The sequence below is a fragment of the Epinephelus lanceolatus genome, chromosome 19 (genome assembly GCF_041903045.1).
Source record: "Epinephelus lanceolatus isolate andai-2023 chromosome 19, ASM4190304v1, whole genome shotgun sequence".
Classification (NCBI taxonomy): domain Eukaryota; kingdom Metazoa; phylum Chordata; class Actinopteri; order Perciformes; family Serranidae; genus Epinephelus; species Epinephelus lanceolatus.
This window is the reverse complement of record NC_135752.1, coordinates 35236831-35256233: the sequence shown is the minus strand read 5'-3', so window position 1 is coordinate 35256233 and position 19403 is coordinate 35236831. Positions and strand designations below refer to the sequence as shown.

General features: G+C 40.7%; 1 protein-coding gene across 1 annotated transcript; it reads left to right on the top strand.

Moving 5' to 3' along the window:
- The first annotated feature begins 1630 nt into the window (after positions 1–1630).
- Positions 1631–10129, top strand: pnx (posterior neuron-specific homeobox). Its single transcript, XM_078162381.1, has 3 exons — positions 1631–1780; positions 9478–9607; positions 9705–10129. The coding sequence occupies exons 1-3, from the start codon at positions 1631–1633 to the stop codon at positions 10127–10129; spliced, it is 705 nt and encodes a 234-aa protein (XP_078018507.1).
- Positions 10130–19403: the final 9274 nt, after the last annotated feature.

The following is a 19403-nucleotide window of genomic DNA, read 5'->3' as shown; positions in this document are numbered from 1 at the left end:
TTCTCCCTTTGTTGTTTAATATTATATCTCCATTTAAAATGTACAGTTAAAAGCACTTTACATTTGTTTCAACAGTTAAACCCTGCGTTAATGGCCAAGTATGTAAAGGTCTACAAGGAATTTGACTCCAGTTATAAGTTGCTCTCAATGTGTGTTGTGCAATTATCTATTTTTCTATAAAGTATGTATATAGAATAACAACACGGTGAGATTTATAGACAATAAGACAGTGGTGCGCAGGGGTACAGGGTGGGGGAATAAATGGGCCTATGGAACATTAAAACTCTGCTTAAATATGCACATTCAAATGAACTAGTGTTAAGTGTGGATTCTGACAGCAGTTTTCTCCTGTGGCCGTATCTCAGTGAGAGAACATGATTAATGAGTCTGAGGTGGATTCTCATTCTTTGGACTCTCCTACGTCGTCAGGTTTCAGCCAAAATCACTGGCTGCTCCCTCTGGCATCTCCTCCTCACCACAAATCTATCATCCAGCGAGGAAACTACGAGTGGATTTCACTACAAATCCACAGCAGCCAGCCTCCATGCAGCTTCCACCATTACACGTAAAAATTATAATCTTCTCTGACCAAAGCACCATCTTCACCTCCAGACAGTTTATCTTCATTCAACTGGGGGGAAAAAAAAGAAACATCCACTGCATGCAAAGTTTCCACAAGTGAAAGCATACACCAAAATAAAACCACAAATAGTAAACCGTCAGCTTGTATTAAATTAGAGTAAATGTTCTTCACTAAACTGGTAACATTACTCTGCCATTATAAAGTCATATTCATACAGCTATTCTAAGAGCTACGTTTAAAATAACTCACATCTAGCTTACTCAAAGGATGTTTACACAGCCTCCAATATTTCCAGTCTGTTCTCTGCACGTCCATTACTGTGAGGCTTGGATCACCCATCAAACAGGACAGGAACAGGCTACAACAAAAAGTCAGGACCGCAGGAAAATCATTGGTGCCATTGTAGCAGAAGTGGGCATCTGTGAGCAGCAGTATGGTTTCATGCCAAGAAAAAGTACTACAGATGTAGTATTTGCTTTGAGGATGCTGATGGAGAAGTACAGGAAACATTGTGTCTTTGTAGATCTAGAGAAAGTATGTGACAGGGTGCAGAGAGAGGAGCTGTGTATTGTATGTGCTGTAGGTGTGGCAGAGGAGTTTAAGGTGGAAGTGGGAGTGCATCTAGGATCAGCTCTGAGCCCCTTCTTGTTTGCTATGGTGATGGACAGGTTGACAGATGAGGTTAGACAGGAATCTCCATGGACTATGATGTTTGCATTGTTTGACATTGTGACCTGTAGTGAGAGCAGGGAGCAAGTGGAGGAAAATGTAGAGAGGTGGAGGAATGCCCTGGAAAGGAGAGGAATGAAGGTTAGTTAATACATGTGTGTGAATGAGAAGGACTCAAGTGGAACGGTGAGGTTACAGGGAGTAGAAATAAAGAAGGTGGAGGATTTGAAGTACTTAGGGTCAACAGTTCAGAGCAATGGAGAGTGTAGAAAAGAGGTGAAGAAACGTGTGCAAGCAGGTTGAAACGGGTGGAGAAAAGTGTCAGGTGTGATGTGTGATGGAAGAGTACCAGCAAGATTAAAAGGATAGGTGAACAAGATGGCGGTGAGACCAGAGATGTCGTCTGGTTTAGAGACAGTGACACTGAGGAGAAGACAGGAGACATCAGAGGGACCGCTCACGTTAGATGTTTTGGAGATAAAGTCAGAGAGGCCAGACGGAGATGGTTTGGACATGTTCAGAGGAGGGGTAGTGAATATATTGGTAGAAGGATGCTGAGGTTGGAACTGCCAGGCAAGAGGCCTAGAGGGTCCGTGTATCATTTGTTCATTCCATTTTCAATTTGAAATCAAAATTCAAAAAACCGAAAAAACGGTTTGTTTTTTCATTATTTGTTTAATAATCAAATTTTTTTTAAAAACAGTTTGTTTTTCTTATTTTTGATTTTATGCTCACATCAACAATAGCAAATCGAAAAATGGGCCACGATTGAAATTTGATTTTGATTTTTCATTTGATCTAGCTTGTGTGACCTGGAACTATTTTCTACGGAAGCGCATTGCATTCACTGGATAAAAAAAATTAGACACCTTATCTCATTTATACGACAGAGTATTAGGGCCACATTGAAGAAAAAAGAATTCAGAAATTTCGAGAATAAAGTCATAATATTACGAGAATAAAGTTGAAATGTTATGAGATTAAAGTTGTAATTTAATGAGATTAAAGTTATAATATTAAGAGAATAAAGTCGAAATATTATGAGATTAAAGTCGTAATATTTTGAGAATAAAGTCATAACTGAGAAAAGGTCAAAATATTACGAGAATAAAGTCGAAATGTTATGAGATTAAAGTTGTAATTTAATGAGATTAAAGTCATAATATTACGAGAATAAAGTCGAAATGTTATGAGATTAAAGTTGTAATTTAATGAGATTAAAGTCATAATATTACGAGAATTAAGTCGAAATGTTATGAGATTAAAGGCGTAAATTAATGAGATTAAAGTCATAATATTACGAGAATAAAGTTGAAATATTATGAGGTTAAAGTCGTAATATTTCGAGAATAAAGTCATAACTGAGAAAAAGTCATAATATTACGAGAATAAAGTCGAAATGTTATGAGATTAAAGTTGTAATTTAATGAGATTAAAGTCATAAAATTACGAGAATTAAGTCGAAATGTTATGAGATTAAAGTTGTAATTTAATGAGATTAAAGTCATAATATTACGAGAATAAAGTCGAAATATTATGAGATTAAAGTCGTAATATTTCGAGAATAAAGTCATAACTGAGACAAAGTCGTAATATTACGAGAATAAAGTCGTAATATTATCAGATTAAAGTCGTAATTTAATGAGATTAAAGTCATAATATTACGAGAATAAATTCGTAGATTGTCAGATTGTCTTTCATGCCATTGTAAGTAGCCTACTTAATTACGTTCGGGAGATTATGAGATCCTGATCTCGTAATTACGAGATCTCGTAATTACAAGATCCTTATCTCGTTTAATTTTTTTTTTTTATCCAGTGAATGCAATGCGCTTCTGTAGAAAATAGTTCCGGGTCACACAAGTTGGATCAAATGAAAAATCAAAATCAAATTTCAATCGTTTCCCATTTTTGGATTTGCTACTTTTGATGTGAGCATAAAAGCAAAAGTAAGAAAAACAAACCCTTTTTTTGTATTTTTGAATTTGATTATTAAACGAATAATGAAAAAACAAACCGTTTTTTCATTTTTTGACTTTAAATTGAAAATGGAATGAACGAATTATACACGGACCCTAGAGGAAGACCAAAGAGGAAACTTATGGATGTAGTGAAAGAGGACATGAAGTCAGTTGTGTGAGAGAAGAGGATGCAGAGGATAGGGTTAGATGGAGGCAGATGATTGGCTGTGGTGACCCCTAAAGGGAGCAGCCAGAAGAAGAAGAAGAAGAATCATTGTTGAAGACTCAAAGAAATTGTTACATCCTCCAAATGTGAGAATGTGGAGCCTATAAACTGAAAAAAGGTCCAACGTTTCGTCAACAAAAATGTGTGGCATACAGTATGTCTACGGCCTGGGGCCTTTTACTCCAACTAAATTCTGTCCATCCTCAAGAGCAGTAGCTAGTCCTGATTCTCCCGAGCTAGACTGACTATGGATTTCAAATCCATAAAAGTAAAAAATTTCATAGTAAAATAAAGAATTTTATAGTGCCAGGGCAGATTTGTTTGCTTCCACTGCCAACTCTGCAAAGGTAAAGTACTAAACAATGATAAACAGCGCCCTGCAGAGTAGCCACCCTGCGGTAAAACGTACAGCCATCAGTAATGTTGATTGGGCTCAGGTACATTTTGCAGCTCTAGAAAATTTTAAAAAATATATTTTTGGTCAAAAATGGCTCTTTTGATAGCAAAGGTTGTTGACCCCTGGCCTGTGCTATACTGTCTTCTTACCTTGTGTATTTAAAGCAACCTGTTACATTAATCACACCCAGACTCAGAATAATCTTCATTGTCATTATACTCAGAATAAAGTTAGACATGTCTTTTCTCAGTGTAGTTAAAGAACAAATACATAAGAGCAGAAGTCTACCAGAGGACAGCAGCAATAGCAGGGCATGTTTAACACCAAATCTGTTTGAAAATGTGGACACACCTACAGGATGTGCACGGCCGCAGTGAGCAGATCTATCTACAGTCTGGTCCTGACGTCTACACCCAGCAGCTGATCAGGTGTTTGGATGTGCAAATGTCTTCTTCACTGTTAAACATTTCCATTTACTGTTCACAAAGTGAAGAGCGCTAAATAAAAAGCTTTGTGGTGGCGTGAGACCACCCCACTTACGTTCTGAAAGTCAAACATTATTTAGAGGTTTTGTGGGGCCGTTCAGGCACCAGTGAAGAGACGCCGAGCACAAAGGCAAAGTGTGCCAGCAGACGTCTCACAAAAGCGCACCGGAATGCTAAGAGCACCCCTGGGTGCTGCAATAAATGCCTTTAAGCCATTGTTAGGGAGATAATAGTTGTGTTTTCTCCTCCCCTCTCCTCTTGAAATGGAGACACATCTGTGGCGTTGGGATGAAGTGAGGAAGTTATGAATAGGTCACTGTTTCTGACCTCACGTAACTTTGTTTGTTTCACTTTAAGGTTTAAGATTTTTACAGTTTAAATGTAAAACTTGAACTGCTTCTTGTCAAATCTGACTCTTTGTCTTTGTTTTTTATCCTGTTTCAATTTGTATTCTGTGGACTTACTTGTTTATCTCATGTCAAAATTGTATTTCTTAAAAATAAATCATTAATGTCATCAATGTCCCAACAACTTGGTCACAACAACTTTTTCTATCACACTCTAAAAGAACAATGCACTGGTTCAACTTAAACACATTAATGTAACAATTTAAGTACTTCCATTTCTGCCTTTACTTAGTCAGTCCTCTTTTATAACATGACAAACTCAATTAGTTTAGTACAACCTACATGATTTGCTTTGCCTTCGATAAGCTTAAGTTGAACCAACTTAATATTGATCCAAAAGTTGTGTTGATATTTAGTGATCAAACTATTTTATGTAAAATATTTCAACTTATCTAATTTTATGCCATTCTACTTTTAAAAATGTCAAAAATGTCACAGACTGTTTCTGTCCTTATTTGCTCCAGAATATATATTTTTTGAATTAATCATGACAGTTAAAATGTAGTGTCAAATATCCGCCCAGTCGCCAGAAGAAAATATTGGCATTGCTCCTTTCTATACATTATGGGTACATTACATTTGCTTAAAACATAGCACTCTTAAATACTTGATTCTGATTGGTCAATCAACAAAATTCTGCGGTCTTTATTTCTTGAGGTATCACCGTTGCGCTGCTGCTCCGTTGCTCGGGACACCATAGCAACGGCCTTAGACTGAGGAGCATCAAAATCAGTTAACATTAGTCCACACAGGCCAAATAGGATCGGAGTGGCAAAATGCAGCATTTTCAGGGCATCACTTTTAACGTTTTTGGAGAGGACACAACGCTTGATGTTTGACATTTCTTTTTGCGAATTTTGAATCAATAAAACGTGCTTTAATCATTATTTTGTGTCACATCACTGAATGTTTTAGTAGTAAGCCATGTTCTAAGCAGGATAATGTATAGTGAGCCAGTGACAATTGAAAAATAACTCCCGACAGGGGAATGGAACACAATATTTCATATGTATCACATCAGTGTTGCTTAAATGACGTAGCATATGAGCTGACTTTGGCAGGAGGTGGAGGGGATGGTGGGTTACGTGACACCTAGACGCGATGCCTGCCAAGCTACAGATCACTGTTCGAAACCAACAAATACAACAAGTCATCACTGTGTTTCCAGCAGCTTCTTAGCTTCTAAATGTGGGTGTTTTTCTTAGCAACCTGTTGCTGTGTCTCCAGCTGGGATAGTGCCACTAATAGTGATGTTTTTTACTGACACATTGGGCTTCTTTGCCACCAAAAAGTGTTTTTTTAAGCAACCTGTTGCTGTGTTTCTACTGGGTACAGTGCCAGGAAGTGCAGTTGTTTTTAATAAGACATTGCAGCATTTCCAGCAACTTTTTAGCCACCATACATGGGTGTTTTTAGTGACCTTTTGCTGCATTTCCAGCAGGGATTGTGCCACCCAAATTGGGCATTAAAACCCAAAACATGACGACGACAAGTGTTTTTTGTGCAACATTACATTGTGTAACATAACCACACCTTCACCACAGCATTGTTAAGTTTCAACAACACGTTCTCATCCCAAGTCATCACACATTGCCGCTTTGTCAGTGGCCTTTCACGTCCACATATTATGTGCTAGGTATCCGTCTACGTCTGCTGTTGATGTTACAGGACGCCTACCAAGCTGGGATGTCAACGAAAGCACGTGGCTGGGTTTAGAAGAAAAAAAACTTGGTTTGGCTTTCAGGAACAAACACTGCACTCCCTGGTGAAAGTCCTGGGGTTGTTGGACCCATCCACCACCAATCCCACCCACCTATAAGGACTGTCCAGCTGCTTATATTATGTCGTTACCGGTAGTGTTTCAACCTCATGCTGTCCAGCGGGGTATCACAGCAGCAACTGGCGCCGTCCAGCCACTGGCGGCATCTCATAACAGGCGGAAAGTTACATCCAGCCACATTACATGCTGATGCAAAAGGTATCTTTCAGCAAAAGGTGTCTGACAAACTGGCAGCATTCAATGACTTCAGAAGAGGTTTCAACATATTCACTAAATAATAATATGCAAGTGTAATGTATGTTTTCAGAAACCAATGCAAACCTTTTTTTTGGCAACTGGGTTGGTTATACTATCCTTATCAAGAGACCAGTATCTTTAGCTGCACAGTGAAGAGCTGCTTCTAACTGTTGCAGTTGGCAGACTGAAAATATTCAGGAGGGAAACTGATTATGTAACCTCTGAGATTTGGGAGAAATGGAACAGGAGAGCCTTTTCTTCTGGCAAAAACAGCACAGAAGACACGCACATCCCAGTGTCCAATGTGGGGGTGCTGGACCAAAGGAACATCTGGCAGGGTAGAAAACCTATAAGTCTGCACACCAAGCAGCTCCAGCTTAGAAGAAAAAGGTGCACGGTGACATTTTCAATCACTCTTCCTCAGACTTCTAATAAATGACAGGAAGTCGCCATCTTAAATTCCAATGTGACATGCCACACCTGTTGCCCATATATGAAAACAAACAAAGAAAATATATACATGTAGATGTGTACCCCGATATCATACCAGGACTACTACAAAGTTACCTCTCATCCCGTACATTCTCTGTCTCCATCATTTCTTCATCACCTCATCCTGCCCCCCCCCCCTCCTGACTGTCCTGCAGAAACAAAGCTCAGGGTCAGAGAGGGTCAAGCCTACTGGTGACATCTACTAATTGTCCTGGTGGGCCGGCCTCTCTTGTCCTTTCAATACCAGCAGCTCTGTAGGTGTCTGTAGCTGGGAGCACACTGGCAGCTGCCACCTTCAAGAGCTCCCTCCACAGGATCACTTACCACTCCTCGACTCTGAACCCCCCACGGACCCTCCTTTACTCTAAGAGGAACAGCCTCTCTGGGTATTAGGAAACTATGAGCAATAATGTGGATTTAAAGATGGGACTGTTATCTGAATTGTAAAGTTAATGAAGCAGTTGGAGGAAGATCAAACTGTGGATTCTGCCAATTAAACATAAACACATGTAAAGTGGCAGTGATGGAACGTAACTAAATACATTTACTCAAACATGTACAATTTAGGATACTTGAAATTTGCTTGAGGATTTCCATTCAATGCTACTTTATAATCCTACTGCACAACATTTATTTCACACCTGTTGCTACTTTACAGATTTAAAGTGAGAAAAATGTTCTTATTCCACTCTGTTTGACAGCATCATACATATTCTATATCAGCTTGTTCCAGCACTTAATTGAAGCCATATGGTTTTATACCTGCACATGGAAATATTCTTCTGCATCATTCTTTAAACAAAATGCAGCCTGGCATATTTTATGTCTTTGAAAACTTAAAGATCTGCTCTATAATATAAAATAAAGTTTTGTGTGTTGGAGCAAAGTTTGGCTGCACAGCAGGAGTTTCTGACGGGACAATGGGAGTGAAGAGGTGCAGCAACATTTATTTGTTTAAAGAAAGTTGAAATAAAATGTAATGTATATTGTTCTCTTCAGCTCTGTATCTTTTTCACCTGCCTGAACAGAATAACTCCACAGTCACGTAAAGACATTAACTCACTCTGAGCTTTGATATCAGCAACATAATTTAATATTTTGTGTAGCACTTAAAGATTATTCTTACTGTATTACAATAGCATAATAATAATTATAATATATGAATTAATTTTTCTGTATTTTTGTTTTATTTTAGTTTTATTTGTTTATGATCCTCCTATTGTATTTTGTACTTTATTTATCTTTTATTAATTTAATTTAATTTAATAAAATCTAATAAAACAAAATTAAATCAATAAAATAAAGTACAATAAATACAACAGAGGGATCATAAACAAAAAAAACTAAAATATTATAATTATCATTATTTTGCCAATAATATCTTTGATTAATAAATTGTTGTCCACACTGTCTCCATGCAGTCCCAAGCTCATGGTAGTCATTTGTTAAATTACCTAAAATAAAACAATAGCAGAAAATCCTCTCATGTGAGAAACAGAAAATATTTTGCATTTTTGCTGGATGAATGAGAAATAATAAACAAAATTAGTCGGTAAATTTTCTTTTAACTCATACATTAATTGAAGTTTTTAATTCAGTTTTTCACACTTTTAGGCTGTCTGATATTCCTGACATGTCTCATCTGCAGCAGCAGGCCTGAGGTGGCTGCAGTGATCAGATGTCCTGCAGCAGCTCTCATAAAGTTGTTAGCTGGCTTCTAATTAAACCGAGTGTTGCTTTGTGGGAATGTTACTCTCACCAGGACAAACGGGCTCTATGGAAACTGAGACACAAGAGAGAAAAGGCTCAAACTCTCCCTTTGATGAGTCCATCAATAGCATCACAAGCAGCCTTCACGTGTCCTACCAGCGTAAAATCCCACATTTGCAAATACTGACAAGCCACACCACAATGAGGAACACGGAGGGAAAGAAAGGGGGCACATTTTAACCAGATGCCCGGCAATAAATAACAGGCTCAGTGCTCCTCCAGCTGAGAGCGCGCATTTACATTTTCAAGTGCCCACACGGGGGTCCCACGGGGCCGGAGCGTGTCTGCGTTACGCACAGGAAAGACATGGGCTGCGATTGTTCCTGCAATAAGCATGGCTTCATTTGGGTAACTTTTTGAATGAAATGTAAATGTGGAGGAGCTCCGGTGGCGTGTGCACAGGGTGTATAGCTATATAAACCCCAGAGGAGCTCAGGCACACACACACACTGCGTCCTGATCGCTCCACAGAGAGCTGAAATGCAGCCGGTTGCAGCCAAATTGCCGCTCACCCACAGGACACCTTTTTCTGTGGAGGATATTTTGGATCCCACAAAGTTTACAAGGAGAATAATCTGTGCTGAGGATGCAGCAACAGCAGGTGAGACACTCTTTGAGGCCTAAGAAACCTGCACAACTTTATTCTTTACGAGCCAGAAAATGTAATCATGACTTTCTGTTCCCAGATGAACCCAGAGAGCAGCAGCATCCCCCGGCAGGTGAAAGCACCCAGGAGAAGAAGGCAGCTCAGAGCTCCAAGACGAAAAGCCGTCGGATCCGCACCGCCTTCACCCTGGAGCAGCTGCAGATCCTGGAGCGCAGCTTCCACAGGTGCCACTACCTGTCGGTGCTGGAGCGGCACACCATCGCCTCGGCCCTGCGCCTCTCCGAGACCCAGGTCAAGATCTGGTTCCAGAACAGACGCACCAAGTGGAAGAAGGAGCAGCTGCAGGGGAAGGACGCAGAAGGGGAGCACGGCTTCTCTTCATCATCCTCCTTCTCCTCACATCCGGCTGTCTGCTCATCTCTGACCTACAGCCCGCTGTACTGCCAGCCGCGCGCTCCGCTGCAGCTGTTTGCGCCACTGCCGCTGCTGCCTTATCATCATTACTACACATCATGAGTGACTGAGCACATAACGGACCCACATGTCAACATTTCCAGGGAAGAAGTTCTGCAAAATATGGCACTATTATCACTATTCAGGAGAGCTGTTTCAGTGCCAAACTGGACTGAGTTTAAAATATTTTCTAATGTAATTACGCTATAACTTATTTTCATAAACATTTTTATTAAATTGTTCATGTTTGTCAGCTGTTTATTAAAATATATTGACTCACTGACCTTCACGCGGTGCCATGAAAGAGTCAAAGATTTTTAAAATCAACTTGTTGGAACAAATTTTAGGTAGTATTTTTTTACTGTAATTATTTCCATTATATATTTATATTTCGTGTTTATGCACCAAAACACAAATGTCTTGTAAACCTACCTGGCAATAAACCAGATCCTGATACATTTGCATACATCCCTTAAGAAATATAATCAATTAAAGCTATTTATTTTTTTATATAAACACCTCCTGAACTGTGTTTTTTCATTTGTTGCTTCAAGATAATGTGCAAGTGTGAGGCTAATGGTCTAGAGGGGCAAAATGACCCTGATGGTCTGTGAGTCAGTACTAAAGGGGATTGAAAAGAGGAGAAGTCAGGGTGTCAAACCGCATCATGTCATTGGGGTCATTGCATGAGAACAGCCTGTTAGGGTACAACACATATGCACATTAAAATCTGGTCTGCACTTGTTGAAAGGCTGACAGTATAGCTGGCACATGATCATACAACATGTGGATGATTGATTGGTTTCATATAAGTGTCCACAGCAGGCCTTGGGTCTTAACATAGGTTATTTAATATGGAAAAATATCTTAGTTTAGCATGTTAGCATGCTAGCTAATAGGCTAAACATTAAAGGTCCAGTGAGTAGGATGTAGTGCCATCTTGTGGTGAGGTTGCAGAATGTAACCAACTACAATTTCTGTGTGCAAAGCGTGCTGAAGAACTATGGTGGCCAAAGAAATGCAAATTGCCCTATTTAGAGTGAGTAGCCCCTTTTCTGTGAATGTTGGGCCGATTTACCGGCCAGCTGCGAGCGTTTATACACACAGAGGCAGAAAGGCGAGCTGATCCAAGGCGCCCAATTTTCCACCTCGTAGGGTAGGAATATTAGCAGAACCCTTTCAGACCGGGGCTGTTGAAGACTTGTGGGAGGAGCTGTTGATGACGCCGCATGTGCAAGCCACTGGCGGTGGATAAACAGGAAACAGCTGATAGCAGGAATTAGCGAGCAGCTAGTAGCAAGAGGGAAACGTAAACCTGACAGACACTGTAAAGATGAGCAACTGGGGAGACAAGGAATTGCGCGCCCTCCTTGTCCTCGTAAACGATGAGGCCATTAACCGTCAGATGACGGGGACGGTGAAGAACGGGCCGATTTACGAGAGACTTACTACCTAGCCGTGGCTTCCCTCCCACGTCACTGTTTACGTCACGCTGAGCTACACGTTTTGTTACTTGCTCACGCCCCCCATTGCCCCGAAAAAGGCACATTCTGTATAAACAAAAGTAGGTAGGTGGCATTTTGCTGCACTCCCCGATTTTGTTTTTATACTGCCAATGCGGAAAAAAGACTGATTGGGCTTTCCTGCAAATTTGCACAATTCCTGTTTAAAAAGGGCTAGTGTTTGATTTGTTCATTCTAGACTACTGCAGAAACAACATGGCGGACTGCGTGCAAAGAGAATCATTTGGTATGTTGATAATTATAAAGAAACATACCTACTGTATTTTATTTCATTTCTGCCAATATATCCCCCTAAATCCTTAAATCCTAAACAGTGGACCTTTAATAAAGCTGAGGCTGATGGGAATTTGTTGGTATTTGGTTATAAATTTGGAACAAATTTAAATTTTGACTAAATGAAAAGTGAGGCGCAATGTTAATTTTTACAGCTATTCTAGATTTTATCTTAATCTTGGCATGAAAAATCTTTTTAGTTTTAATCATATTTTAGTAATTTTTATTCTCCATAGTTTTACTCTAGTTGTAGTCGACAAAAATTGTTAACATTTTTGTCGAGGAACATTCATGGCATTATAGTAAATACGTGTTCTACATGTTTTGATTTTTTTTTAATCTTTAAACTGGTGTCCTCTCCCAGAGTTGGTGATTCAAACTAAACTTTCATCTCTGTCACAGAAAACTGATCTGAGTTCAGACTGTTTATTTCCAGCACAGCTACACTCACAGATAACTGAGCCTCCTACCTCCCTGCCAAACACCATCAACCCAGAAACCTTCCTGAGACAGTCCAGACTGAGTGGAGTCCTGCGGGGATCAGTTGTGTTCAACTGTTCACAACAAGTTCACGGCCACTTAGCAGCAAATAATATGTTGTAAAATAAAAATGAAGCTCATTGAACCCTTTTCTAAACCTAGGAGGAACTTTCTCCTCAAGGCCCTTAACAACCTGGCTCTGCCCCATCTCTCTGACCTCCTCCAACACCACTTCCCACTCCAATGTCTTCGCTCTGCTGATGCCAAACTCCTCCAAATCCCCAGGACCTTGTGCCAAACCTGGGGTGACAGAGCGTTTTCAGTCACTGCAGCCTCTCTTTGCAACTCACTTTCAACCCACATCTAAAAACATCCCCACACTGTCAGCACTCAAAAAGGCCCTCAAAACCCACCTCTTCAGACCTTGCCCTCCCCAGCTAACACACCCCACCCCCATGTTTATATTCCCGAGTGGACTGAATTCAATTATAATCTTTCATTTTATTTTATTGTGTCTAATTGAGATCACTGTTTCATTTCTGTATAGTGTACTCGCTGCTACTCAAATGCTTCGTAAGTCCGACATATTATTCTCCTGGCTTCAGATCAATTTAAGCACTATCAAAATGTGTGTGTGTGTGTGTGTGTGTGTGTGTGTGTGTGTGAACAGATGGTCTGAAGTGGACATCCTGATTCTTTCTTGGCCAAGTTAAACTCATTCTGTACTAAGAGTATTTTTAAAGACAAGCAGACACACACAAAATAAGTCTTTCTAACACACACACACACACACACACACACACACACACACACACACACACACACTCACTCTTTCTCGAGCACATCTGCTTGTAATTTACTGCAGACTCTCATCCTCAGATGTCGGGGGGGTTCTGAACTCTCCTAAACATCCATTCATTAAGAGAGACAATTCAGACAAGTATTTAGTTTTAAACAATCAGAAACAAAGGAGGAAAAAACAAAAAACAAAGAAGCTTAAACATAAAAAACAAAAAAAGTCTTGATTTAACATCGACTTTTTTCCAGGTGCTACAAATTCTGAGATTTCTTCACTTCACAAATACATCATCATATCTCCAGAATAGATGAAACATCATGTTACCATCAGCTGTTGGCAGGCCGGTTGGACTGAAACAGGTCTGAAATCACTTCCATCATCAGTGAGGTATTGGAAACAGATGGAGGCCAAAGAAAACAATGCAGACGATTGGACAAAACGGGAGATAGAGGGGGCTATTATTGCAAACACACACACATGCACACACACACAGGATTGAAAAAGGAAAATTATGAGCGTGTCCGCAGAAATGAGTCAACATCTAATGGAAACAAATTGAGTGTTTTCCATGAAGTCAGCACCATCAAACACAACTGATACAGAAAACAAGTGACATCAAGCAAAAGGCCTTTTTTTTGTCCTTTTCTGCATAAAACCAAAGGTAGAATGTAACTAAGTACATTTAAACAAGTAGAGTCAGCACCTCCAAATCTGAGGCCATCACTCTCTGCCCGAAACTGGTGGATTGCCCCCTCTGGGTTGGGGACAGTTACTGCCTCAAACAAAAAAGTTTAAGTATCTCAGAGTCTTCTTCACGAGTGAAGGTGGAATGGAGCGTGAGATGGATCGGCGGTTTAGTGTGACTTCTGCAGTGACGATGCCACTGCGCTGGACACGTAAAAAAGAGGAAGCTGAACCGGAAGGCGAAGCTTTCAGTTTACTGGTCCATCTACATTCCAACCCTCACCTATAGTCATGAGCTCTGGGTAGTGACCGCAAGAATGAGATCGCAGATACAAATGGCCGAAATTAGTTTCCTCCGTGGGGTGTCTGGGCTCAGCCTTAGAGATAGGATAAGGAGCTCGGACATCTGGACTACATTTGTCTGACAGCTTTAGTTACCGATCAGATGACAGTTTTTCCATCCCCTTCCTGTCCATTGAAAACCATGTATCTCCAGATGTGTTGATGTTGAATGTTTGTGATAAACTGAGAGATGAAGTGTTCCTCTATGTGTTGAAAAACATTCCTCTTCCTCTTAAGCTGAATAAACTCTTAAAAAAAAACTCTCTTGAATCAGCTGGAAAATGAAATCTCACAAAGCTTCTGACACCATTGGACCTGCAAGAGATGAGGCACGATGTGATCTTGTGGGGTAGAACATGCTCCTGGATCAACATCCTACATCGCATTCCTGGATTAACATTGCAATCAACCAATCACAGCCCTCTGACATCATCAGTGTGCTGCTCCATCTTATGGTGGCCAATGTTTAAAGTTGCATATTCATTTTTTGGGGGCTCTTGAGGCAGCGGAACAAGCTGAAAACATAACTGTAGCGGTTAGGCTCAAGCTCAAAGCCACTGAGGGGCTGCATAGACAGGTCACTTACTAATTGACGCACTTGCCTGACCTAACCGACCACTGCTCATCAGGTAAAAACAAAGAGTCCACTTCTTCTTCCTCTTTGATGCATAATTAATTTAGTGACAAATGTGTTAGCAAGCAGTCCCTTATTTACTCATTTAGCAGATGGAAAGCAACGCTAGCATTTATTAATGTCCTGTTTCTCATCTTGTTTTTGTACTTCAATGAATGAGTGCAATACTCTTTCTCTTTTAGCTCTGTTTTTGGTCTCCACCACCTCCTGAGGGAAATATCTGTCTCTTTAGCTGCTAAATGCTCCACCATGTTCACCAGCTAGTCTCTTACTGTGCCTATCTGCTGTTTGCTGCTGAGCAGGTAGTGTGCAGTTGCTTCTTACAGCTTTTTCTCTGAGAGCAGCTGCAGAGCTGCAGATTCTGGTGATAACTATCTTGTGGGTTTGTCACTACGAACAACCCCTTTAATTGCATCCATTGTTTATGTACAAATATTGATCAGTGCAGCTTTGAAGACTGATTTCAGCAGATTGCTAACCAGCTCAGACAGTGTCACCTTCATATTTGTCCACATTCTTGTCGTAAAAATCAAACGTGAAGTAATTTGGACGGCTCCAACTGGTCTGAATCTTGAGGCAAAACATTTAAATCCTGACTCCGTCTGCAAGATAACATGCCCTGACTGTCAGTGTTGACCTGCGATACCAGAGCAGATGCCGTAAGCTCTAGAAAATGTTTTGCTGGGCTTCTGGACTACACTTTAAAAGGAGCCATGCATGAAATGTTTTTATGCGATAAATATCAAAAGGATGTGGATTTAGCCATCTGAGTGATATTATAAAGTGAAATCGTATTACACAATACTTTTTCAATTGTCAGCGACGGGTCATACAGTCAGAAAAACTGTTACCAGATGTGAAGTATTTATGTCTGAATGAACAGACTGAGTCATGGTATAAAGTCAGCAGAGGGACATTCTGTTCTGCCTCGTCATCTCGACTCCAGCAGATGATCAACTGATGTTAATTAAGATGAAGACATTAAAAGTGATGCTTTTACGCACTCAATACACCATACTTCAAAAGGTTTCAGTAATAAAAGAACAAGACAACCAGTCTGCTACTACAAGTCTGTTTGTTTCGGAGCGGAAGAGACCTCTGTGGATAATTTTGCTCCCATTAAAAACCTCCTGAACAATGAACACTGAAGGAATCATAACCAGGAAAAGTTTAAGCTGGTTGCAATCTGCAGTCCTCACTGCTAGATGCCACTAAATCCCCTCAAATCTTACACATTGTGCCTTTAAGTAAAAGATCTAAATACTTCTTCCACCATTGCTAGTGGCTGTGGGAGGCTGCACTTCGCCACAGAAAATGCTATCATGGTGGTAACCATTATAGCAGCATTTAAAGCACTCCTGTGCAGCCGCATCGAGCCGCTAGCATGACTCTTGACTCCTAGTCTTTTGTTCTAAAGTCAATAACCATGACTTTGGCTTTAGAAATGCTCAGTGTCAGAAAGTGATCATCACACCACCGCTGACCACGAGACCATGTGATGACTCACGTCCATAAAACAGAATAACAACAGCTGTTTCATCTGGGATCAACTCTGGTCATGTAACTTCCAGGCATTGTTCACTCTTGTTAGTTTTAACCAATGGTGGAAGAATTTCAGATCCTTTACTGAAGTAAAAGTACTAATACCACGCAGTGAAAATGCTCCACTACAAGTTAAAGACCTGCATTTAAAACCTTACCAAAGTAAAAGTACTCGTAGTGAAGTAAATCTGTATATCTATACATGATATTTTTTTGATTAATATTACTGCTTCATTCATCTGTTTGTTGCATTTTCCTGCTTTACAAACAGTTAGGTAGCTTAATCTACAGTAATGCATCATATTCTATCAGATCATCATATGTTTGTAGCGTGTCTGTCCTGTGAGAACCATGTTTCTCTAAAAAGTCGACTGATGCAGCACACCACTTCCTGGGCAAGCTCAGGGCTCTGCTGGCTACAAGAGGCTCCGACCTCCGTCAGAGGGCCAGCAACATGCCCTCTGGCGTCAGTCACCTCCCCAAAGAAGCCAGATGAGATCGTAGTGAGTTGTGGCTCTCCCAAAACAAGACTGATGCCCAAGAGCTAACACTTGGCTTATGCTGGCACTGGGAATCAGTCACCCTCAGCTCGGCGGGTGCTCATTCATTGCTATGAAAGTTACTTAATGGCACATGTAGCCAAAAAAATTATCTTCCCAGGAAAAAAAATACCCACATCTTCCACATCGGTGGGTCCATATAGCAGGTGCACTACAGACTTTTGCCAGCATAGCAGCTAACTTCCAGTTAGCCGTCCGCTAACATGAATGTGGATAAAATACTTCAATCGTGCGGCTCAGGCTCTTGGAAAGATGTTGGACTGAATGGATGAAATTCCATAGTGAAACATGTCATTTGACGAGGGTTGTTACCAGGCCCACAGGAACGCTGCTCAGCCTTGCAGTCAAGTTGCCGCTTGTGGTATTGCAGCGAAAAAATCCCCAGCAGCCCAAAAAGCAATTTTCCCCATAAACCATCATTATAAAAGAGACGTCTGTAAAACTTTTGACAGGTCACCTCATACTGCAAACAAGGTCAGTTATGACTCCATTCAATTTCAATTCAATTCAATTTTATTTATAAAGCCCAATATCACAAATCACAATTTGCCTCACAGGGCTTTACAGCATACAATATCCCTCTGTCCTTAGGACCCTCACAGCGGATAAGGAAAAACTCCCTTTAACAGGGGAAAAAACCGGTAGAAACCTCAGGAAGAGCAACTGAGGAGGGATCCCTCTTCCAGGACGGACAGACGTGCAATAGATGACGTACAGAACAGATCGACATGATAAACAGTAATCTGTATGACACAATGAGACAGAAAGAGAGACAGAGACAGAGAGAGACAGAGAGACAGAGACATGACAGTAGCTTACAGCAAAATTAATGAAAGTAATAATATTATAGTTATAATTCTGGCTATTGTGGTACAATATGTTGAAAGTATGTATTAATATCTGATAGTGTACATATGTGACTATGATCATATGTGTATAATAACAGTAGAAGTATGACTAATGACTAATGATGGCAGCAGCAGCAGGAGGCATCTGGCAGGACCACGGCAGCAGCACAACCACACACGTCACACTATCCAGGCACCGCTGTGATATGAGTTAATCTGAGAGACAGTGGAGCACAAAGGCTCCGGAGAAGAAGCCGAGTTAGTGACATCCAGAATGGCCGAGTTAGCAAGATGCAGTAACAGGACACGAGAGAGAGAGAGAGAGAGAGAGAGAGAGAGAGAAGGAGAGAAGGTGCCCGGTGTATTCTAGGGGGTCCTCTGGCAGACTAGGCCTAAGTCAGCCTAACTAGGGGCTGGTACAGGGCAAGCCTGAGCCAGCCCTAACTATAAGCTTTATCAAAGAGGAAAGTCTTAAGTCTAGTCTTAAATGTGGAGACGGTGTCTGCCTCCCGGACCGTAACAGGAAGATGATTCCACAGGAGAGGAGCCTGATAGCTGAAGGCTCTGGCTCCTGATCTACTTTTGGAGACTTTAGGGACCACGAGTAACCCTGCGTTCTCAGAGTGCAGTGTTCTGGTGGGATAATATGGCACTATGAGCTCTCTAAGATATGACGGAGCTTGACCATTTAGAGCTTTATAAGTTAACAGTAGGATTTTAAATTCAGTTCTGGATTTTACAGGGAGCCAGTGCAGAGAAGCTAAAACAGAAGAAATGGAGGTTTTATATTTGTAACACTTTCCTGGAGCTGAGAAAAGCTATTTAGATATCCGTGATGTTATTACAATGTAAAGTTTATGAGCCAAGCGGGAACTCCCAGTCTGGGCCAGCACCTCTCTACAGAGACCTATGTTGCATATTCAGTGGGCCACATACTGTGGAAGTAAACTCACAAGCTAGAAACTGTTTTTGGCGTATGCACCGTGTGAGCAAATCCATTGGCTGAATAGATGCCATCTTGGGACCTGCAACCTGTAAAGTTGGACATTTTAACATGGGGGTCTATGAGGATTGACTTGCTTTTGGAGCCAGCCTCAAGTGGCCATTAGAGGAAATAAAGGTTTTGGCACTTCTGTGTCGGCTTCATTTTTCAGCCCTGGAGGATAACTCCTGGTCGTACCAGAGGAAGTGAGGCTGCAGCAACAAAACCCCTGAGTGTGTGGACTTAAAGTTACATACACTTTCTTTAAACTACAAATAGTTTGTACAACTACCCAGGGAAACAACATCTGTTATTGTATTGTACACATGGTTTACGACCTCATGTTAAGCCTACTTCTCATGTCTTTGCAGTTCCTAGTAGGAGGCAAGTAGAAATCCTGGTGTCTATTTTTCTATTCAGAAGAACTGTGGAGCCTCAGCTTGTTTCAATTGTCTTTAAAGAGATGTTTTCCATCATTTATTTTCTTCACTGAGGTCTAACCCACATCTACTGGACTCTGAGTCACTCTATAGTCTCCTAGTCCCTCCATGAACAACTGCAAAACCAGAGTATAATGCCCTTCTTTAATTTTGTTTCCTTCCTTTCTTTTCTCTGTTTTAGGAATGTCACATGTGGCAGATGCTCCTCCCCTCTGCTTAGAGATGGGTGA